This window comes from Citrus clementina, unplaced genomic scaffold (assembly GCF_000493195.1).
Source record: "Citrus clementina cultivar Clemenules unplaced genomic scaffold, Citrus_clementina_v1.0 scaffold_3, whole genome shotgun sequence".
Taxonomy (NCBI): domain Eukaryota; kingdom Viridiplantae; phylum Streptophyta; class Magnoliopsida; order Sapindales; family Rutaceae; genus Citrus; species Citrus x clementina.
The window spans coordinates 33,675,422-33,698,824 of NW_006262339.1; the positions used below are offsets into that span (position 1 = coordinate 33,675,422).

The 23,403-nt window shown below is 33.8% G+C and overlaps 3 protein-coding genes across 5 annotated transcripts; 2 read left to right on the top strand and 1 right to left on the bottom strand.

Annotated features, from left to right (window-relative positions):
* The first annotated feature begins 1,065 nt into the window (after positions 1–1,065).
* Positions 1,066–4,996, top strand: LOC18049220 (UDP-N-acetylglucosamine--N-acetylmuramyl-(pentapeptide) pyrophosphoryl-undecaprenol N-acetylglucosamine transferase). The gene is made up of 4 exons (XM_006442512.2): positions 1,066–2,262; positions 3,524–3,632; positions 3,868–4,003; positions 4,365–4,996. The coding sequence occupies exons 1-4, from the start codon at positions 1,307–1,309 to the stop codon at positions 4,469–4,471; spliced, it is 1,308 nt and encodes a 435-aa protein (XP_006442575.1). The 5' UTR covers positions 1,066–1,306; the 3' UTR covers positions 4,472–4,996.
* A 492-nt stretch (positions 4,997–5,488) lies between these two features.
* Positions 5,489–9,544, top strand: LOC18049221. 3 transcript variants are annotated; one of them, XM_006442513.2, is made up of 10 exons: positions 5,489–5,887; positions 6,189–6,288; positions 6,371–6,502; positions 6,612–6,754; positions 6,911–7,013; positions 8,075–8,175; positions 8,291–8,465; positions 8,668–8,838; positions 8,969–9,069; positions 9,160–9,544. In XM_006442513.2, exons 1-10 carry the CDS (start codon positions 5,543–5,545, stop codon positions 9,217–9,219), a joined length of 1,431 nt encoding a protein of 476 aa, XP_006442576.1. In that variant the 5' UTR covers positions 5,489–5,542; the 3' UTR covers positions 9,220–9,544. The 3 variants fall into 3 exon arrangements, with proteins under 3 accessions (XP_006442576.1, XP_024044802.1, XP_024044803.1); XM_024189034.1 differs by lacking the exon at positions 8,969–9,069; XM_024189035.1 differs by lacking the exons at positions 8,075–8,175; positions 8,291–8,465.
* A 195-nt stretch (positions 9,545–9,739) lies between these two features.
* Positions 9,740–13,662, bottom strand: LOC18049222 (serine/threonine-protein kinase fray2). Its single transcript, XM_006442516.2, has 5 exons — positions 12,945–13,662; positions 11,755–11,901; positions 10,478–10,576; positions 10,192–10,347; positions 9,740–10,093 (listed from the first exon to the last, which is right to left on the bottom strand). Exons 1-5 carry the CDS (start codon positions 13,542–13,544, stop codon positions 9,959–9,961), a joined length of 1,137 nt encoding a protein of 378 aa, XP_006442579.1. The 5' UTR covers positions 13,545–13,662; the 3' UTR covers positions 9,740–9,958.
* Between the last annotated feature and the right edge of the window lie 9,741 nt (positions 13,663–23,403).

Consider the following 23,403-nt stretch of genomic DNA (forward strand, 5'->3'; position numbering starts at 1 on the left):
TTACAATAAGACCGAAGACAAATTTCAAAACGACTCTAAGGGGCCCGAGTGTTTTTACTCCAAAATCATGGGATTGGATAATTTTGATGTAAAATAATTCTTAATTTCTTATCTTGTCTTTGTTACGAAAAAAGGTATAGAAGTGTAATAAAAATGACGGGTCCACCGTTTGATCCTAAGTAGTGACAAAATTCAATTCTACGCTAAAATTTTATTAAGAGATGAAAATATCTAGTCTCTTTCTTGCTCTGCACTAAAATCAATTGTAAAGTATTACAACTTTTAAGAGATAGAAATCTCTAGTCTCTTTCTTGATCCTAAGTAGTTGCTGGATTGATGTGCATATTATTTTATCATTTTAACGAGTGAAAATAAAAAGAAAAACACCGAGTTTTTTTTTTCTAATTTTAAGTGTAAAAATTAATTTAAGATAATTCTATTAAAATTCACATACAAGACATTAGTTCCTAACTAATCGCATATCGTATTAAAAGACTTAACTATGGTGCAACTGTAGTATGATGCTACAGTTGCACTATAGTTGGATCCCATATCAAAACATAAGACAAAACTATCAATAATCTAATACAATACTATACTAGACATGACATAATATTACATATAATCTATTATTCATTATCCAATTCAACCCAAACTTATCTAACTCGAAATACAAAATAGGTCCAAATAGATTGTCAGTCTCCTTACTTTAATTTGTTGGATATCCAGTGAATATAGAATTTACTGCATGGTAAGTATTGTACTGGACACGTAATACAATTGTGATATTTTTGTCAGTGTATTAAATTATTTAGTATCTGAAGATCATTGAGTCCCGACTAATTCAGATTCAAACCGGATATAACTATTTAAACTCTTCCAACAAATATTTAATGCAACTATATTTTTAAATCTTGAATAAAAAATCTTAATTAAATTAGAATAACCTCATATCAGTTTACCTACGCTGGTTGATATTTTTTTAACCTGCGGATTAACCAGAATTTCTCTGCCAATCGATAGTTATTAATTAAAGAAAAAATCTTGTTTGATAAGGAAGGCAATATGATGACCGCTCTCCTTGTCTCACTCTTTCAACTCTGTGACAGTTCATTTTTCTGAACTGCAGTGGCTTTCCCTGTTCCCACTTCAACTTGACACTTCGCAAATTCTTTTTTTTTTTTTATATTACCACACTTCACAAATTCAACTCTGCACTTTTCAGCGATTCGGCTTTGAAACAGATGCTAAAAAAAAAAATTCTCTTAAAGAAATCATCAATGCATTCACCTTAGCATCATCTTCAATGGCCTCCAGCTCCCTCCATCCCCACCCCTCAACTTTACCATTCTACCCCTCAATCTCAACCCCATCAAACTCCAGTCTCCTCCATATCAACTTCCGCTGCAGAACCTTGAAACCCACTTGCTGTCTCTCCATTCATCAATCCAGTGACTCAAGAACAGACACCAACCTCGAAAACGACAAAACTCTCCGTATCGTTTTCGCTGCTGGCGGAACCGGCGGCCACATATGCCCAGCTGTGGCCATAGCCGATGAGCTCAAAATCATTAACCCCAAAACTCAAATCCTCTTCATTGGATCGCAGAACGGCATGGAATCCACTTCTGTCCCGTACGCCGGCTATGATTTCGTCTCCGTCCCCACAACTGTTCCTCTGTTTCGCCCCATTTTCTCCCCACAAAACCTCCTCCTTCCTTACCGTTTGATCAAATCTTTGATCCAATGTCATTCCATTATCAAAAACTTCAATCCCCATATCGTAGTTGGCACTGGCGGTTACGTTTCCTTCCCCATTTGTTTGTCAGCGGCTTTGCAGAGAATCAAACTCGTTATTCAAGAACAGAACTCAGTTCCCGGTATTGCCAACTGGGTTCTTTCGTTTTTCGCTCATAAAGTGTTTGTTGCGTTCGATTCAACAATTGAGTGTTTCCCAAGAAAGGATAAATGTGTAGCCTGTGGGAACCCTGTGAGATTGTCTTTGAGGACTTATGTGTCCAAGGTGGTCGCAAGGTTGAATTTTTTTCCGAGGTTGAAGAAGGAGGACGAGGCAAATGCGAGGGTGGTGTTGGTTTTGGGAGGGTCTCTGGGTGCTAATGCTGTGAATATTGCTATGTTGAATTTGTATTATCAGATGCTGATGGAGAAACACAATTTGTTTATTATTTGGCAGACAGGTGTTGAGGCCTTCAATGAGATGGAAAGCCTTGTTAGGAACCATCCACGTTTGCTTTTGACGCCGTAAGTTACTAGTCTCTGGCTTTTTACTGCAATCTGTATTTTCTTATATGCTGGGATTCATATTGTTTGTGTTGTATTTTGATTGTGAATAATCTCGTGTAGTGCAGTACCTTGGTTTTGATGAATAATTTGATTTGGGGAAAAATAAAATACATGACATAACATTGCTAGAGAAGAATGAAGAGTTAATGAATTAGTGAGCTAGATCATGCTTTACCTTTTGTTATTTGATGATTATATCAGCAGTCTTTCCAGCTCAAAGTTAGGGAAAATTGATCCTTTTGACCATGGGAGAAATGTTAATCAGCCATTTTGATTGTGAATTATTATGTAGGTTATTTCTTAGTCATTTTTTCTCCTAAACTTCGACATGCCAAGCCCACATTCTGCATTTGGATTTCATTAGGCAAAAAGAGAGACTTGTCAATTCTAGTGTAAAGAAAGATGGTCGGCCTGATTCTTAAAGTAGTGATTACTCACATGAGGGCAATATGCCAACTAAGCAACCTTTTGCTCATTTTCTTATGGCGTAAAGTTCTCACCACTGCAAGTCAAAAGAACGGCCCTCGGGCCTATGATTTCTATATGAATGAGGTAACGATCATATGTTCTCCCAACTATAATTTGGTGGAGTGAGTGTCTATCTTTAGGAAGATAAGAAAGATCTAGACTTTTCAGACTATAGGAGTTTCAGCATAAAGCAATGCAGTTACATCGTTGTGATGGACAGTGGATGACCATGCCAACAGTGCACTGTTTGGCCAATATTAGACTCTGCCATTTTACTTACTCCTGACAGTAAATTGCTTCAAACATCCAATTCCCTTGCCAATAAGCTTTCTGCATAATGTTCCTGGTTTTCCCTGGACACTACTTGAACTCAAGAAGGTGATCACTCTTGATGAAATGGCTGTGGACATAATGAATGTGGCAAAAGCCCTCACTATGGCAGAGTTCTACCAATGAGGTTCAATAATGTTAATGTCGAAAGAACTGATCCCAAATCAATTTACATTTGCTACTTTAATTGGCCTAGGTTTCTTTTGTTTTATTTTTATTAATCCATTTGTTCTTTTAACTTTCACCTCATGTTCCAAACCATTATATGTTTTCTCAATTTCATTTTGAACTTAAGGCTTCCAATTTTTGAAATTAGTTTTCTACACCCACCCCCCCGGGCCCCGTAGTTATTTTCGGAGTTCATTTTACCTAGGTTTCTATTTCCTTGTTATTGACATACCTATGCAATTATTTATTGAAGGTTCTTGCATTCTATGGATTTGGCATATGCAGCTGCAGACCTCATTGTGTCAAGGGCTGGTGCAATGACTTGTTATGAGATCTTGGCTACAGGGAAACCTTCAATTCTGGTAACTGGGGCAACAAATATTTTCTCCTCTTTAATAACATAAATCTGAGTTATGAGCTCTTTTGTGTGATATACTAGTTTAATCATGCATTTTTTTTGATAAATTTTTAATTCTGGTTTGGTTGTACTTCAACTTTCCAGTTTGGTATTTTTCCCCCCTCTCCTTGTCCCCCTACAAATATGATTAGCTATCTTGATGGATCATATAACCAAAAATTCCCTCTTTTAATCTGTAGATACCATCACCAAATGTTGCAGAAGGACATCAATTCAAAAATGCATCCTTAATGGCAAAATTAGCGGACTCAAGAATTATTACTGAAGATGAACTTGATTCGATTACCCTTGAAACCACTATTGAGGAGATACTAGGTACATTTTATGTATTGCTTGCAATGCTGATTACTACATGTATTTACTTTATCTAAATACCTTTGAGACTGTATAAATTCGTAGAAATTTAGGCTGGTAGTGGTGGTTTTCTTCTTGCAAGAAATAGGAAAGGCTTTTCCTTGGTTATATGAGATTCTTGTTAACTGACTTGCTACAGTTTCAGTTACCTGTTTCTGTGACAGCATCTTATGATAACATAATTATATCCTTTTTTTAACAAAGATTTGATGCTGTCATGAAAGAAGGCAGTAAATGCATATGGCCTTTGTGAAACCTTTCAGTGTACACCTTGATGAGGCATATAAAATGTTTTCAAGTTCTTATACTGTTTTGGTGACAGGCAATGAGGCTCTAATGGCAGAAATGTCTGAAAGGGCTCTGAAAGCTGCAAAGCCAGGTGCCTCTGCAGATATTGCACAACACATTCTTTCTCTGGTTGAATCATGAGTATCAAAGACGAGCAACAAAATATAGTTGATGGATGAAGTTTTTCATGCGTTAAAGTTGCTCCAAATATTGGGAATCATCACCGGTACACGTCGCCAATTATAGCCATGCTCGTGGCCATACAATTCCGCACATGCCGTTCATGAGGCAAGGATTGTAGGGTTATTTCTTCTCCCACTAACTCTAGAACTGATCTTGACAAGCAGTTTTCACACAACTGAAAAACTTAGTAAAAAAAAAAAAGCATTTTGGTTAAGAAAGATTTTCGGACATTCCAATACGGGGGAACTTGATTGTTAGATGTAGAAGACAGTGGAATACTTCTTTTCTTGCGTGTGGAATAAAGTTGAGAAATTCATTTTCTGTCCTGTAATCATCCGATATTTATAATCTACATATCGATTTGGTTCAGGACCTTATGATTTGTATCATCTTTTTTATTGTAAGAAGCAACTGAATCGGCTGAAAGTAGAACCCCATCAACACAGCAACTCTTATGACAATAAGCTTTCACATTTTTGTTGTCTCCTGGTCATTCATTGTGATATACAAAGATTCTAATTGATAATTTTAATAATTTTCTTTAGAAAAAAAGTGTGAAATAGCATAAATCTCTCAGAAGCCAAAATATCCTATAACATTGCAGTTTATTTAAAAAAAAAAAATTAGATCCTGTACTGAATTAAGTTGTGCCAACATTTTCATAGTCTCACGTTATGCGTGTATTTATAGTATTAAGATTTAATTAGAAAGTTCGGCGGCTTATTGCCTTCCAATTTGTTAATTTGTAAGCATGCATGAAAACTCATCACTGAATTTGGATTTGGCGCCGCTTCCCAGAATGTATCTTGCGTTGCGTGTGATATTTTTTTTCTCGCATGGATAAAGCATAAAAAAAAAAGGGGGCCCCATTCGGCATTCGGTCACCAATTAATAACTATCGCTTACACGTCATCGCCAGCATGTACTTAATATAAACCATTGAAAAAATGAAAACGGAATACAGAATGATCTTTTCGTTCTTCAAATTGGAAGCAAAATTGGAAAAAAAACGAAAACACTTGAATCAAAATGTTCGTTCTCGGGTACCAAAACGGCGCCGTTCTTCACATTAACAATCCGGCGGGCTCCAACCCGAGCCCTCGGGTCCGGGTACGAGTCAGAGTCGTTCCATTGAGAGCATTGTACGCGCACCGTGGCGTGACAGAGAAGAAACCCAGCAATGTCGTCAGGAACAAGCCTAAGAGAAAGATCTGTACGGCCGAAGAGCTCCATTACGTCGCCGTTCCGAACTCCGATTGGCGGCTCGCTCTCTGGCGGTACCTTCCTTCGCCGGCGGCTCCGCAGCGGAATCACCCGCTGTTGCTTCTGTCAGGAATTGGAACTAACGCGATTGGCTATGATCTTTCTCCTGAGGTCGCTGCTTCTCTTTTGAGTGTCTATTTATTTCCTTTTTTGATAATACTTATTTATTTTTTAAAAAATATGATTATTATCTGTGTAATATGTATATCAGAAAAGATTCTTGATGTGAGAATAGGGTGTTATTTATGGCCTGATTGAAAATAAAAGCTTGTGTGCTAGGAGGGAAGCTGTTCTATAGTGTCTCATGTACGGAGAGTGAGAGGACGTTGCTAGTCTTGTCTTTGCCTACTTCCGATATAATCCATGGCTTTCTCTTTTTAGGAAAATTGATTTTGCATGTTGTTGTTTTCAGTACTCTTTTGCGCGCTATATGTCTGGCCAAGGATTTGATACATGGATTCTTGAAGTTCGAGGTGCTGGGCTGAGTGCACACAGGGTGGAATTCGGAGAAGGTAAGAAGCCTACTTTCTGGTTCGTGAAACCTGACTTATTCTGCTGCTAAAATGATGAACAAATGGATTTTTGTTAATGCAGATTCTACGATCGCTTCCGCCAATGCGAAAAGCACAGTGGGGACCACTCTATCCAGGGAATCACAGTCAAAGTCTCAGTTAATGGAAACTGTTATGCAATCATCTCAAAGACTTTCAGGCCTTTTGAATGAAGGTTTGTGGCTTAATTAATTTGATATTTTTCATTATTCCATCTTGTGAAATTGAAATGACCAAATCAGGGGTTCTGACTTACAAGCTTATTAAAATTGTTATTCTAAAAGGTGAAGAGCCAGATGCACCACAGTTTTTTGACCTTCAAGAGAGGCTTTCGACATCACTAGAGGATTTCCAGAAGCAGCTGGACCTGATTGTAAAGAATGATTGGGACTTTGATCACTACTTGGAAGAGGATGTGCCTGCCGTGGTGAGGTGACAATTCTTTGGTATAAATGAAAATATATAACAATTTATTTCTGAGATGATTTCCAAAATTTCATCTTTTGTCATATTTCTTACTTAACACTATCGAATCACTGGTGACAAATAAACTGATTACCAACTGTTATTTCCGTCATCTTAGATGGAGTATATAAGAACCCTAAGCAAACCTAAGGATGGCAAGTTGCTTGCTGTTGGTCACTCCATGGGGGGCATCTTGCTATATGCCATGCTTTCACGTTGTGGTAAGATATCAAATTATGCTTGTTATTTGCTATTATTACGTTATTTAATGTTTGTTAACTAAACTATCTGCATGCTGCCGAAGCAGAGTACTCCTGGAGCATTATTTTTTATACTTTTTGAGTTGATGTTGATAACTTCTGGCTTTGATTTTTGTCTAAGCCGAGTGTAGAGCATCTAGTTTATTGTTTCTTTCTTGTCTTCTCGTGATTGAAATTAAAGTAGATGGGGTCAAAAGGTGACTTCAGAATTTTGTTGAAATCTGGAACTCATAAAGATTCCTTGAATTTAAAATAGAAATAAAATGAAAGGGATAGAAAGAAAATTACTAAAGTCTAATAATGCTAATTGCTTTCCAAATTTTGTTGTTTATGGTTATCATTAACATAATTTAAGGAGATAATTTAAATGTTTTAAGTTTAATCTATGTATATGAAACCTCAGAACAAGAGAGTATGACCGAAGTTAAGGTCATTTTGGAAGTCATTCACACAGTTTATGTTGGTCGTTCACATAATTTAAGGAGATAATTTAAATGTTTTAACTTTTTTAATATTTGTATAAAAAAATTAAAAATAAACTCAGAAAAAAAAAGAGTGACTGAAGTTCAGGTCATTTTGGAAGTCATTGAAGATAATGCTTTGAGTTCTGAAGCCGACAGTATGTATGGGCATTTAAATAAAGAAAAATTGTCCAGTTTGTCAGGAGAGGAAGTAAGATTCTTGAAAGCTTGAGGAAAGTTGAATTATTTTGTTAACTAAAAGCTCTAGAAGTACAACTGCGAATGAACCAAGCTGCATATGCATTTTCTATGATAGAGATCAAGTACCTCTTTTGGCTTTAGGTTTCAAGCCTATTGCTTAGTAAGCAAAGTGAGTAGGTAGGTGTTTAGCCATTGTATTAACATATTGAAGTTCTTTACTGAGTGAACATTGTATCGATATGTTCGTTTTAACCTCAGCAAAGCCAAACAAATATTAACCATTTGAGAGTTTGGTTCCACGGCCATGTTAGTCCTTGAATAATTATTATTCATGTCTTCTGAACCGTGCCAATTTTAAAGGTTTCGAAGGAAAGGATTCTGGATTTGCATCAGTCACTACTTTGGCATCATCGCTTGACTACAGACCTTCAAACTCATTACTGAGATTGCTCTTACCTCTGGTGAGTATTGCAGAAAATTGATTGGTTTAAACAGCCTTTTGAGTTTTATGACCAATATTTCACATCTGAGCAAATAAAATACCAGGAGCTGATGTTAATTCATTCTGCTGAACAGTCAGACCCTATACAGGCCCTAAACGTTCCAGTTATCCCCCTGGGGACTTTTCTTGCTGCAATTCATCCTTTCGCATCTAGTCCTCCCTACGTCTTGTCTTGGTTAAAATTTCTAATATCTGCACCAGATATGATGCATCCTGAATTATTTGAAAAGCTTATTTTCAGCAACTTTGGTTAGTACAAAAACAATTTATTTTCCACAAGTTTTTTTCAGCATAAAACTTTAAGATAATTAAGTTCTCAATAGTACTCAAACTAACTTAAAAAGATATAAAAGAGAAATTCAAAAATAGCAGTATTTCCTGTGCTTTTCAGTTTCCAATTCTTATTCTTTTTCAAGGAATTATGTGTATGACATTATGATATTTTTCATAGGCAACATACCCACTAAGCTTATCTCCCAGCTAACAACAGTCTTTCAAGAGGGTGGATTATGTGATCGGAGTGGAACTTTCTTCTACAAGGACCATATAGGCAAAACCAATGTCCCCGTGCTGGCACTTGCTGCTGACCAAGATCTAATTTGTCCAACTGAAGCTGTCTACGGTACAATATTAGACACAATCTTTACATAAGCCTATGCTCTTCACTTACATGTGAATGACCTTTTTTTACCTCTCCCTTTAACATTCCTCTTCCCTGTTTTCTTTCTCACTATGATACATCAATCGAGCAGAAACTGTGAAACTTATTCCCGAGCATCTGGTTAGTTTCAAAGTTTTTGGAGAACCTAGAGGTCCACATTATGCTCACTATGATTTAGTGGGAAGTCGTTTGGTATGAACCAAATCTTATGCCTATATTCAGTAAATTTATGCGGATAACAACTTTTTTTTTTTCATTCTGTTTTTTGCCCTTTTCTTGCAGGCAGCATATCAAGTGTATCCGTGTATAATTGAATTTCTCACACGTCATGATATGACATAATTTCTCACTACTTCACTCTTTTATCCACGAAAGTAAGAGGCCGAGGAAAAGAAAGACCTCCATGGCAGAAGTTCTCATTCTTTACTAGTACATACATGAACTTCGGCTGTTTACATTTGTACATGAAATAGCACCACAGTTAAACAGAATAGCAAATACAACTGAAAAAGAAAAAATGGCAGCAAATTTCCCATTTGCACAACATATAGGAACTTTGAACGCTTTGCATGTTAATGTTAATTCTAGTCTTGAACAACTGTTGTCTGAAGTGTATTATATTTATTAAATCCAGTTCTCTTTTTTTAATTGGAGCATAGTTTTCTTCTTTAAGCTCTAAAATTGCCTGCGACTGGATTCGACAATCTTGTTGGCTTACCAATACTACCAAACACACAATTGAGGACAGATGGAATTCAATCATTAATCCAACTGTAAACAGTTGGAGCAACATAAATATAATCATATGACTAATGTAAATGGACAAGTATGACAATAATTTTCAATCAATTCCATCCTCATAAACTCAATAATTTCAATCACGTCATATTGCCAGGTTGCTAAAATTGGCCCATCATCAAGAGGCAAATTGAGGTTGAAGCTTCTCACACAAAAGAATGAGGAATTCTTGCTTATGTATTTAAAATAATAATCTATACATCGGGTAGAGCCGTAGAGGGATTAAATCATTCATTTGAAGAACACCTGCACCGAATGAGATGCAAGAAATCCTCTGGGTTCTCTAGCATCGGTTCACCACTGCAGCCTTGCAGACAGGGCAAGCGTTTTTCTGGGAAAGCCATTGTTTTATGCATTGAATGTGAAAGCTGTGCCCACAATCTAGCTTCCCCATCTCATCATCTGCTTCGTATTCCTCCTGCACAATAATGAGACAAGTATAGGCATACAATGAATCATTAACAGCCAAACAAATAAAACTTAAAAGGAAATGCTCAGATGCATATACAATTTTACCTGACAGATGGTGCATTTCTTATCAACGTGCAAGGGCAAATGAGATGATAGATCATTTATAATTGAGTTCTTAAGTTTTCTAAGGCACCGGCCTATCTCATCTTCTTTCAGTCCAGTACTCACATAACCAATTCTGTCACCCAGTTCAAGCAGTTCCTGCATAGAGACATCCAGAACAAGAAAATTCTGATCATGACATGGGTATTTTGTCATGCAAACAAAAAAAATAAATAAATAAATAAAAAAGGTTGAAGATGGATATGTTCTGCAAGGAAAAACAGGATACCTCATACGACATGTTGTCAACATCAAGCCTCCAGTCACTAAAGTGATCATGAGAATCTACTCTTCCTCCCATCAGCAAACTATTCTGGAGCATCATCATCTGCATCCAGCAAGCACCAACTTAAGATACATCTTAGAGGCCAAAAACCACATAAACATACTTCACACGAGAGATGGCAGAAACCGCTAGTTTGCTGACTTGCAAGCATTGGCATCATATTTCCATATTTCCATGCAATTAATAATATATCTGTCTTTCAGTTCTCACTTCATAACGTTAAAGCTCACTCTACCCTTTTCCTTTTTGGTTGTTTTTTGAAAACATCAAAGAATATTTATTGTCATTTCTAAAAATTTTATGCACAAGATGTACGAGATACATTTTGATAAACTGGACAAAAGGGGATCCAGAAACCCATTCTTCATTTCCCTCTCAATTTCTTCCCATTTACCATATTACTCCTCAGAATACACCCAGTTGAAGACTAGCTCAAAAATGGATTTGAGCACAGACAATCCACACCTCATTGAAAGAGAGGGCCAACTTTCACTCATGAAAGGGCAACAGATGATCATCTTTCAGTTCCTCAAAAGTCCACATCATTCCTTCAGTAATCCATGATTATGGATATGAAGTGTCCGTTCAACCATTAATGTAATATCATTCATCACTGTCACTTCCACAGCCATAATAGAACTTTCAATGAAAAAGTATCAACCTATACTGAGTATTCATCCCAGCCTGTTCTGTTTCTGAAGACCAATGGCCGTGGGGGTATATATCACAGCTCACTGTAAGACAAGAAACTAAGGGCATCTCTATGACTTAACAGTCAAAATTATCTAAATTGAGAATCTGGAATTCATATTTTATTGTATCCTGCTTGTAAGAACTAAATCCTACTTTCTAATGCAAATGAAAACTCTTCCATATTAAGTATCAGTGAGTACTATTGCGCAAACACCACCCCTAGGCAATTAACATGCAACCGAAAGAGCTTTTCTTTTTCAAGAAGCCAAGGTCTCTGTAGCTTCAAGGTAAAAGACTTCCCATTGAACAAAACTTAACAAATTACCTAAATCTCCTTAGAACTAAGAAGTAACAGGCAACACATGTTAAAGACCATATAAAATGGAGAGGTACATAACTGCCAAACCAGATACATAGATCATATATAAAAGAGTCATTAATGACAATAAATTAACAATCAAAATTATGTTACAACATACTCTACTAGATTAATAGAACAGTGGAGATAGAATCAACAAAATACCTACCTCAGCAAGGCCATCAGGAGAAGGATGTCGGACATGACGATAGTACCTAGGTCCAAATACGTCCAATTCAGGTCGTGCCAATGCAAAGGGAGAGTCAAAATCCGGAAAAGGAAACTCAGAGTTCATTGTCCGCCTTGCCAAACAACGCTGCAAAGATTCATGATGCAGGGTAAAGCTTTTTGAAACAAACTTAAGTAAACAAGCAAGCTGTTAAGATTCAACTATAAACCAATAAAACAAACGCGCACAAAAAAATATAGAATCAAAGAGAATATCATTTCCCAAGTAAAATGCTAATAAAAAGTACCCATCAAGTCCTCCATATTGCCAACTCCTAATTTACATGGGTCAACAAAGGGACCATTTAATTCAACTAAAGAATTTGCGTTAGTGACCAAGTAAAACCATCCATGCACACATTTAGAAATAAAAAAATAAATGTTGCTTCGGTTTCCCAATGACATACTTACATTGATGCACCACGTATATATTTAATTACCCAATAAATCAGAAACCAAATTAATAATCCCAAACACAAAGGGTCCTGATGCAGAAGAAAAATTAAGTGTCCTAAAAGGTTAAAATGGCCAGGATCATCTGAGAGACCAGAAAAAAAAGGAAACAATAGTAGTGTTAGGATTCTGGCGAGAAAAAAGAATTAACCAATTATTTATAGTGGTTTAATACAGTCCTAATTCTAATATAACTGTAGCTTTAATCCCAATAAGAAAACAAAGAATTTAAGATAAGCTAGAATCCTGACGAGTAGAAACATATTAGGGTTTACTGTAATCGCCCCTCCATAATAATAATGGAAATTTGCCTTTTTATTCCCATATGTGATTCAGCATCCATTAAAAAACAAGACAATTTCTTAAAATACAATCTTGATGAGAAAAGAAACATATTCTGGTAAATCGTCCACAAAATCTTGAAAAATTAACAGCAGAAATGAAATGAATTGAAATTCTAGAATCAGAGGTTCAAAAGTCAACAAATTGGATAAGCAGGATTCTACAAACAATCAGCATTAAAATGAAAAATGATTAAAACCAAGATCAAGAGCCAAATTAGCAACTGATATAAGATCCAAAAAAAAAAAAAATCTTGTATCATCACAAGGACCTAAATTCAGCATCCACCGCCCACAAGAAAAAAAGAGAAGAAAAGAATGCAGATGGGGAAATTACCTCTCTGTCCCTCTCTCTTTCTCTTTCTCTATCTCTATCTCTATCTCTTTCTCTTTCCCTTTCCCTTTCCCTCTGATGATGATTATCAATCTTTCCTCTTCCGGGAACAACATTCCTTCTGGTTGTAACAACACAATCTACAGAACCAACCACTGCATCTGAAGCTGAAAACCCAATTCCAGGGCCACACCACACATCCTGAGCAACCCCACATGAACTCAAACTGTTATTAGGATTATTATTATTATTACTACTACTACTACTACTAATATTGATGTGGTTGTTGTTGCTGCCGTAATCGTTGTTGCAGTTACTGTTACTACTACTGCTCTTCTTGCTGCTGTTCTTGTGTTTCTTTTTCTTCACTTTCTTGGCATCCCAATCAGCCGACGACCGTATCACCGCCGGCAAAGACACCTGCTGTGAAGCAGCCGCCGTGCAGCCAAATCCCCTGAACGTGTTGTTCAGTTTCTTCTTTGGGGTTAATTTGGCTGCTGCTGCCTCTTGTTGTTGCTGCTGCTGTTGACTCATTTCGCTTCTGGGTCTCTCTTTTATTTGCTCTGCTACTGAATTTGAAGACTCCCCAACAAGAACCGGCATTTTATTGGAGAGAAAAAATAAACAAAGAACAGATTTTTGATTTAGCTTTGAGGAGCTTTTTCTTTTTTTTTTTCTGAAAAGAATTTTTATTAATAATTTATTATTTAAGTTTGGATTTGTTAGGTGGGTAATGAGTTTTGATTTTTGTCTTTTAACTGAAAATTTCAGAATTTTTTTATTATTTATTGTAAGACTTTTCCTGATAAGCGCTTTGGAATCTGTGAATTAACTTTTACTTTTCGGTTTCTTCTTTACTGCTTTTTTAAGCTAAGTTTAGATGCTTAATTAATTAAATGCTTGTTATGCTTGTGCTTGACTGGTTATGCTAATCTATCCAAACAAAAGAAGAAAGATTTTTAATTATTTAATTAAATGCTCTGCTTGACAAAATTTTGATTCAAATCTATGAATTGAGAAAGGGATTTGATTTACATTTATGTGATATTTGTTGTATAATGATTTATGAAATGAATTTTGTGAAAGAAAAAAGCTAGATTTGTTGGTAAGTGCAGTGGATGCTGCGCGAAAAGACCCCACAAAAGAAAATTAAATTATAAGGTCAAAAATCAATTTTTGTGTTGGAATTACAAGTTTACAACCACTGTAAAGTGCAAAGAAAATGGCATTCCATTAGGCCAAAAACAGTAGCAATCATGTGGGGGCAAAAGCAAAATACCAAGCTTTAGATTTGACTCAAGGGATGCCTTCAATGAAAAGCATCCAATTTATTATGGTTGGTGGGGTCTCTTATCAGTCATTTTGCTCTATCCTGTGCACCCTTTAAGAATCATTTTATTTGGTAAAATTTGTTCATCATTGATAATTCATCTTCAGTTCTCCATGTTGTACCTTATTAGTAGAGAATGTGACACACACAACGCAATGGTAATTAGTGCAATTTATAGATATTATCACTAAATCCCACCAAGGTTTGTTGTAATTGCATCAATTGCCGCTATTTTTTTTGACAATTAATGTCCATTAAAGTCAAATTCAATACTATTGAAATTCTCGTTACATAATTTACATAGTCCTTAATTATCACCGATATTTGAGTTGTTATTTGTCAAAAAATTAGTGGGAGCTAATTTTTTTTTTTCTAGTTTTATGTTGTATCATTTTTTATAATTTAATACACCAGACAGATGCGTTAAACATAAAAACTCACAAGCTTAATTTATACTTAAAAGCCAATTCAAATGTCCATGGTTATCTAAATTTTATATAATTAAACCAAGATTTATTGTAAGCAGGTGTGAAATATTGTACTTAAGACCCTTGTTAATACTAATCATTCTCGTAGTGCGGGGATATTGAGATCTCATATCGACTAAAATCGTACTTACCTGGTAATTTATTAACTCTAATGAATCCTCCCTTCATAAACTGATTTTTAAGAATTAGTTTTACATTATAGATTTGTAATAACGAGTATCAAAGCTTACACTTTGCTTAGAGATAACCCTTTTTGTGCCAACCCTGTCTCGTGAATCGTGATCTTGATGTGTCACCTAAGTGGAGGTCTTATTTTTCTCTTTTTATTTCTGTTGGTAGAACTAGGGGTTTACTTTGTGATTTATTAACCAACCCGTCAAAAGGTTTAAGCAATAGGGTAAAGTTTTTCTTTATTTGTATTTTATCCAACATCTCACATTACACCTACGAACTTATACATATAAATTCAGATCAACATTTTTTTTTCCTTATAAATTCTGATTTCTAAATCTCATACTCAAATTAGATTAATTATCCAAACATATTTACAATATTTTTGAAGTTTTCCATCATGTCCTTTGTATATGACTGCGAGAATGACTAGTAAGCAAGCATATTTGTTGGGCGAATGGGCTCATTGTAAAGAAATTATTTTGTATTCCCTTTCGACAAACATGAATTAAACAAAATAAATTAAAAACATTAGAACCGTTCAATTTGCTAAAATTAGTGAGATCTAGTGGCTCCACAATCCACATCGTCCAGAAACTCTGCGAAAATGTTTCAGAACAAACAAAAATAAAAAGCCAAACATCCAAAAATTAAATAATTATGGCTAAAAAAGAACAAATATATAAGGACAAGATTCCAATTTTTATTTTTTAAAATTGAAGGACACTTTTGCAGTGGAAGATAAAAAATTGTCAAGCAACAGATATAAGAATAAGTTGTCACATGAGAAAGAGTGTTAATTAACTAACAGACTTTTTAAATGTCTCTTTTGACTAAAGCCATTAATTAAGCCGCTTAAACTATTGGTCCAATGCGTTAATGGCCTCCAACATCTTACTTAGTTTGGTCATGAATGCATGGAAATTACACTGACCCAGATTTGTTATATTATTTTTTTAGGTAATGTTCCATTAATATATTTGTTTATCCACTTGATCAATGAATGTCATTGTAACAGAAACTTTGGGTTAAAAAAAAAATGCATTTTAATTCTCTTTTCGCTTGTCCGTTCACATATATTGAGGCTAACGTCTTAAAAAAGTGAATGAAGAATTAATGATAAACAAATTAGTATAATGGATTGATTCAAGAACTCTGACTACGGCACTTAAGCGTTATTATTCTCTATAATTTAACTACTGTCAAATGATCATATTTTATTGACTTTTGATCATCCAACGATACTATGAAAATATTATAGTTGGATCCCATCTTTTCAACGATACTATGAAAAATTTACAATATTTATTTATTTATTTAATTTTGTCTATAAAATGATGGAATTGTGATATCATTTGAGGGCTGCGAATAAAAGAAAAACATGTTTAGCAATATTCGGTAGCCAAGTTGCGTAGGATTTGCTCGGCACATCTTTTTTTTTTTTTCAGTGAATTGACTTTTGTTTAAGTTCAATTATTAATAAGGTAGTGGATAAGGACTTGGAAATTTTATTTGAAGTTGCTCTATTAGCTTAATCATAGAGGTGGGTGAGGAGTAAAATGACCTCATCTAATTTATGTTACTATAGATAATGTGACTATGCTTTTCTAATTAAGATCTACTAATACTAAACTTTTTTTTTTGTTTAATTAACATGACCTAGCCCAACTTTTTTCTTTTCTTTTCTTTTTTCAATCAATTTAAATATGGCAAACACAGATCCCTCGAGCTCCCTACATATGAGGTAAGGTTTCCTTCGTTTGAGCCATTTGACCACAAAATTAAATTTTATTAATAATAAAACTTTTGAGAGCAATCACCATATCATGATGACTTTAATTTTTATTGAATTTTTTGTAATTAACCCCCCCCCCCCAAAAAAAAGAGGAATCTGATTTGTATTTTTTACTTTGCTTCCCTTATTTCTACTCGTTCCCATAAAATTTTCTTGATGAATTAATGCGAACAACAAAGCCATTAAGACTTTTTTCTATTAGCAAATTCATCTGAGATATAATTAAATATTGTCGGTGCTACATAGTGAACCTCTTAGCACTTTACTGTATAGATTATAAAAATAATTAGTTTAAGTTACAAAAATAGTATCTTTGTAGTAAACTATTATTTGGTTGAGTAGTGAACATCTCTATGTATCATTTTAAAAACTAATAATTTTGAGTTCTCTTGTTTTCATTAATCATTATAAAGATTTTTTCCCCTTTAAAATGTTCGATTGTATGAACAATAAAACTGATTTAAGAGGTTTGAGTTGAATCTGAATACAAATACCTGTAGATTATAATATAACTCAACAAAGATGATTTGAGGAATTTTGATAATTTTTTTAATTAATTATAAACGTTAATAGATTTCAGTGGAAGAAAAAAAAATTACAGATTTCATGGATTTTAAATTGTAAATATCAGATAATCATAGTGTAATTGAATATTTGTACCAAAATGGATAAGCTATAACAAATCCATGTATAGAAACATTTGGCCCCTAAAATGGATACATCAATTATAGTGTGGAATGTACTTGGGAGGACAGAGAAATTTACAAATTATTTCACTCAATTAAATTAAAAGCTTAGCCTTGTCTTGGGGGAGGCAAAATAATGAAGGCTATAACTTTTTTCCCATAATGCCTGCCCCAATTGCATAATTAATGGTTTATGAATTAAATTGTTTGGGTCCCAACAACAGAGTTTTGCAATCCACACACTGGATGGGATGATTGTCTCTCTAGGAAATCATAAAATCAGCTGTCAAACAGTGAGCCAATGAAATGAAAGCAAAGAGTTCCCATTGAGCCCAACATAATTATTCTCATTGGATTATCCCATTAACTTAATTGTTTTGGAATTTCGAAAAATTTCAGTGCATTAATTTCATAGAAATTATTATAATTTGTGTGTTTCTTTTTTGGGCGCCAATGAGGCTTTCCCGCTGCCCCCAGCATACCATTTCTTTATTCTTAAATAGACCATTCAATACGCTAGGACAATAATGCTAGTCCCCACTGAAAATTTTAAAAAGGCAGCCTTTTCAAAACTTATCTAAGAAATTATTTTATGTGATGTGTTATTGAGCCGGTGGATGATAATTTTGTAAATTTTTGAAATCATTATGTTACCCTTCACATTGATGAATGTCAAATGATGCAACTTAATTGTTTGCCGATTTTTGAGTTTTATAAAGATGTACAATTTCTACCCCTTATTATTTTAAATTTTAATTTTTTTAAAATGATATATTACAATCAAGAATCCACCGAAAAATTATATCCACACGAATTATAACATTGTCGCGGGACTGGTAAAAATATGTGGTGTGATGAATATTATTTCTAGTGGAAGTATAACTATGTAACGAATTAAAATAGAAACCATGATAATAAGTGAGAAAATAGTGTTTTTGAGAATTGGCATCACGAAAGCAACAAACAAACGGTGGATGGGTTTAGAAATGGGAAAGAGCTGTCCAGGAACAGTTAGTTGATAACAAATATTCATAAATTTGGAATAGCAATAATATGAAACGCGTATAATTTGAAGACTAAAAGATGAGTTAATAGTACATATGGACACCAAAAAAGTTTAATGCCACCCGTGATATTTTGGTACAAATGGGAAAATCGAATTAATTAATGGCTTTATAAGGCAAAAGAGTCAAGAAGGACTCTAAACAAACGAAAATGAAGGTGAGTGCCTAGTAGTTTCTAAGTAACAACCAAAAGAATTGCTGGGTGATTGAAGGATGTGACAATAGCCGATTCATTGATCGAGCCACACCATGTGCAACTAATATATTATTACTTATTAGTCTAAGAGTTTTAAATTCTCAGAGCTAATATTGCTCTCAAACATCCTTTCAAGTATAAAAGATTGGACTTATTCATGTAACCCCAGCTTTGTTTTAATTAAGATAGAAATTTGTCATTAATGCATGAAAGAAAGTGAGAGCATTATTGTTTGACGCTGTTGTTTAAAATGATTAGATTTACATGAGAGTCCGCAAAAGTATTTTGATTGCGACTTAAAAAGCAAGCAAGGCCGTTGCCATCGATTGCGGATGAATTAGCGGAGGAAAGAGCTGGCAGCCGGCGTGCAATTTGCAAATCCTGAGAAAAGATGTCCATTATTTCTAAATAAAGGAGAGGCTGCGAAATGAAGTGTAATTTGGCATGTATCCAAATCAGATAAATTTTGGAGGCATTGATAATGAGTAATGATTTATTTGTGGGTGGAATTTAACATTGTCATTTGATGCATTCTAGTTAATCTAAAATGTGAAAAAAAAATAAACTAATGGTTAAGTTAGTGTTTGATCAATGAGAAAGAGAGAGAAATTATAGGGGTGGACACAACCAAATCTAAAAAACTCGGTTTGATTTGATTTTATAATTTTGATTCGATATAATTTTATTAAAAGAACTGAAATAGTTTAAATTGAGACCGAACCAAACCGTTCGGTTTGGTTTCAGTTTGGTTTAAAATTTCATAACATAAACCGAACTGATTTCAAATGTCATTCTTTTTAAATTTGTAATTACACACACGCACACAAAATTACACACAACATCTTCGAACCGTAACTTTTAGATTTTAATTGTTGCTATCGCTTCCTTCTAGCTTTGTTGCCGATGTTGCTCCCTTCTAGCTTTGTTGCCGCTGTCGCCGCTTCCTTCTGGCTATGTTGTGGTCACTACCACTGTCGTTTCCTTCAAGACAGTCGACTCTGCTGTGGTCGCTGGTCACCGAGCTCTTTAATAGCCCGTTTGAGAGTGTAGTGAGGTAACTGAACTGCTAAAACCTAGCTATTAAGGTGTTTGGTAACACTTGTAGCTGGACTTTGGCAACTTAATAAAAAAATTTTCCAACTTCTACTCTACAACTGTAGTTTTTACTCTACAGCAGCTGTAACTTAAAAGTTACAACACCTCACTCCCAAACACACCCTAAGCCCCTCACTACTGATTTCATTTTTGTTTTCATACACACTCATTTTTTCCAACAATTTTTTTTTTAGTTTTTCTTCAATTATCGAATATACATATTTGCTGTAAAATTTGTATATTTAGTTTTTCTTCACAGATAATTGAGTATGTGTGATTGTGTCCTGTGCGTTCATTAAAAATGGTGAAAAAAAAAATATTTGTATAATTATAGAATTAATGGTTAAGTTAGTGTCTGATCAATGAGAAAGAGAAAGAAATTATAGGGGTGGACAAAACCGAATCTAAAAAAATCGGTTCGATTTGATTTTTTAATTTTGATTATAGGTGTGGGCACTAACCCGTGAAACCGACCCAACTCGCATGATTTTTTGCTAGTTGGTTTGGGTTGATAAAATGTATGGGGTGGGTTGGGTTGTTAAATCTTCAATCCACACTATTTGTAGGTTGGGTTGGCTTGAAAATTTTGAACTCAACCCAACTCGTCAACCCGTGTATGTGTAAGTATATGTATATGTGTGTGTGTGTGTTATTATATAAATTTTGATATTTAGTGTTTTGTATTAAACAAGACTTTAAATTTATGTACTAATAAATTTAATTATATACTAATAATTTGATTGTTGAATTTTGAAATGTTGGATTTGTTGTAAGGATTTTACTATTTGTATTTTTTTAATTTTCTAATTTATTTATTTATTTTTGTTTAAACTAAAAAAATGGACTTTTTCAAAAGCCCAATCCAACCCACAGTTTCACAGGTTCAGTTGGGTTATGTTGAATTTTTTCAACCTGTTCTATTAGCGGGTTGGATTGGGTTGATATTCAACCCGACTCAACCCGACCCGTGTCCACTCCTATTTGATTCGATATATTTTAATTAAAAACCGATATTCTTTAAAATGAACCAAACTAAATCATTCGGTTCGATTTGGTTCAAAATTTCATAACTGAAACTGAACTGATTTCAAATGGCCTTCTTTTTAATCATTTTGTAATTTACTAATTTACGCATAGGTTTAGATGGGATAAGATTTAAAGAAAAGAATTGTCCATTCATGAGACTTTTATTAAATCATTTTTTTTTCACTTACACCCACTATTAATTATTTATTTATTTATTTATGATTTACTTAAAATTTATTATCTATGATCTAATTAAATTGGTTACTTTTACTTCTACTAACTCTTGAGATTAAATTTTCATTACTTGTATATTTAATAATTTATCAATAAAATTAACCATTTAATAATTTATTGCATTATTTGATTGTACTAAATTTAATAATCACTAATATAATGTTAAAAATAATCATGAAAATTAATAATATCATTTTATTAATTGATTTTATATAATATTTTTAAATATTTGATAAAAATTAATTAAATATTTAGTTTTTTATGTATTTTTATTTGTTTATTATATTATGACTACGCAATAACTTATTTATAATATATTTAATTTTCTCATTAATTACTTTTTAAAATTTATTTTAACTATGATTAGAAATATAACTTAATATGGTTTAATCCGGTAATGTACCAAACATGGGACTATATAATGTAATCCAACTTAATTCAATCAAACTTAATCAAGTCCAATTTTAATAATTAGTTTAATTTAATCATACATGCCAAACGTAGCCTGCGAGGATAATACTTTTTTAATTGAATGTTGTTAAAATGACCACAAATAGAAGTATGTTGAGTAAGAAATTAGGTGGTAAATAACCAATTTCCTCTTTGGAAACTTTTCTAGATGTAGGATCAATCGCACAGCCTTTTTGAAAGATTATATTTAATTAAAGTACATAATTTCACACAACCTCTCTTATTATACGTGTCCTTCCTCTGTTTTGTCCTGCGAAAATCCTAAAAAGTTTTAATAACATCTAATAAACCATAGGCAAGTGGCATTTGATTGTTCTCTGTTCACCATCAAGAAGCCAAAATTCACACGCACTTCAATGTTATTTACATTAGGTTCAGTTAGATTTTTTAATAAAATCAAACTGAATCTAATCAATTTGAAGGAACTTGTACCGAACTGAACCCAAAATTTGGTACATTTTGTTTCATTTCTACTTGGTTTGATTCGAAAATTTGGTTTTTTTTTACTTATTTAATTTTATTTTCTCCTTTAAAGCGAACTGATAACTGAGCTTAGGAAATTTCAAATTGAACCTATATGATTACATCCAAACGCCCTATGCTAATTCACATGGAACTACAAAATTACACTACATGTCTATGATCCAATTGTAATATTGTTCATTGGATCATTTATGTGCACAAATGATATGGTACATAATTGTTTTATTATCACTAAGGGTGGGCAAATAAATCCCGACCCTAAAAAAATCGAATCGAACTAGTAATTTAGTTAGGTTTGTAAAAAAAAAAAAGGTTTAATTATTTAAATAAAAAACTTTCTTAAAAATCAAATAACTGAAAAAAATAAAAATTTAAAAGTAAAAAAATAATAAACCAATTGAGTTCAATTTTATTTCATAATCTTAAATAAGTTTATTCGGTTTATCTCAGTTCGATAAAAAATCAATTAAATCAAACCAAACCAAATCGGTTTTAATATGTTATAAGCTTTTTAAACCGACTTTTGGTATAAGCCGAACATATTTCACATGATTCAATTTGATTCGATTAAAATTAATAGCACATTTCTCTCTTCCTTAATTCTCTTAATTAATTCAACGTACCAAATCAAATATCATTGGATCCATCTAAGAAAAAGAAACAAAAATAGTTTATAACACGGACATATATATATGAAAACGACTATTGTTTCAAGTTAAATACAAGTAACTTGATAATCAAACACATGCATAAATAAACTAATTGTTTTTTCTCCAATTGGCTTCGGCCCATGTCCAACTAACTTAATAATCCAACCGTCTTTGCTGGGCAACCATCATGCTCCACATTCAATGCCTTGAAAAAGCTAAATTAAAGTTCCCCACATAAGTGTTGTAGTAGCATATCGGTTTAAACAAAAAAACTCATTTGAGAGCCCAAATCTAAATTGAAAGGAAAAGTCTTCAGTAGCTCCACATTAACAACAAAAAACTTAACCCTCCTTCTAATCCAAAATCAAAAGCTTTGAACAACTGAAATTGTAAAGCATATTATAAAATCAAAAACCCAGTTTCAGAAAATTCTAATTTAGAAAATCCATTTCATAGGATTAAATAAAATTAGAACTAGAAGAGTAAAATTAAAACTAGAGAGGGTGAAAAATATGGGGAAACTAACTAACCTTAGGCAGCATGTGATTGACAGATAGCAAGCGACGGATGGATTCAAGTCGTAAACAACCGAGCCGAATCTAAAAAAGCCGAAGCAAAACAATAAGATTTGGGTCGGCACCGGAACGTCTGTTTTCTGCCCACCTCTGTAGATGATGTGATGAATTCACATTATCTTTTGTCAGACAAATGGCATATCCGCATACGACATGTGGCTTCATCGAATCCTTTTGGGTTGGGCTTTGATTCCGCAA

What these genes read in the sequence shown, in the direction of transcription:
- LOC18049220 (XM_006442512.2), top strand. Translation starts at nt 1,307, where the DNA reads ATGGCCTCCAGCTCCCTCCATCCCCACCCCTCAACTTTACCATTCTAC. An exon ending in CCACGTTTGCTTTTGACGCC is followed by an intron (nt 2,263 to 3,523) that starts GTAAGTTACTAG and finishes TATTTATTGAAG; the next exon opens with GTTCTTGCATTCTATGGATT. An exon ending in CACTATTGAGGAGATACTAG is followed by an intron (nt 4,004 to 4,364) that starts GTACATTTTATG and finishes TTTTGGTGACAG; the next exon opens with GCAATGAGGCTCTAATGGCA.
- LOC18049222 (XM_006442516.2), bottom strand. Translation starts at nt 13,544, where the DNA reads ATGCCGGTTCTTGTTGGGGAGTCTTCAAATTCAGTAGCAGAGCAAATA. An exon ending in CTCCTGATGGCCTTGCTGAG is followed by an intron (nt 10,577 to 11,754) that starts GTAGGTATTTTG and finishes TGCTGGATGCAG; the next exon opens with ATGATGATGCTCCAGAATAG. An exon ending in AGAAATGCACCATCTGTCAG is followed by an intron (nt 10,094 to 10,191) that starts GTAAAATTGTAT and finishes ATTATTGTGCAG; the next exon opens with GAGGAATACGAAGCAGATGA.
- LOC18049221 (XM_006442513.2), top strand. Translation starts at nt 5,543, where the DNA reads ATGTTCGTTCTCGGGTACCAAAACGGCGCCGTTCTTCACATTAACAAT. An exon ending in CAGGGTGGAATTCGGAGAAG is followed by an intron (nt 6,289 to 6,370) that starts GTAAGAAGCCTA and finishes TTGTTAATGCAG; the next exon opens with ATTCTACGATCGCTTCCGCC. An exon ending in TGAGATTGCTCTTACCTCTG is followed by an intron (nt 8,176 to 8,290) that starts GTGAGTATTGCA and finishes TCTGCTGAACAG; the next exon opens with TCAGACCCTATACAGGCCCT.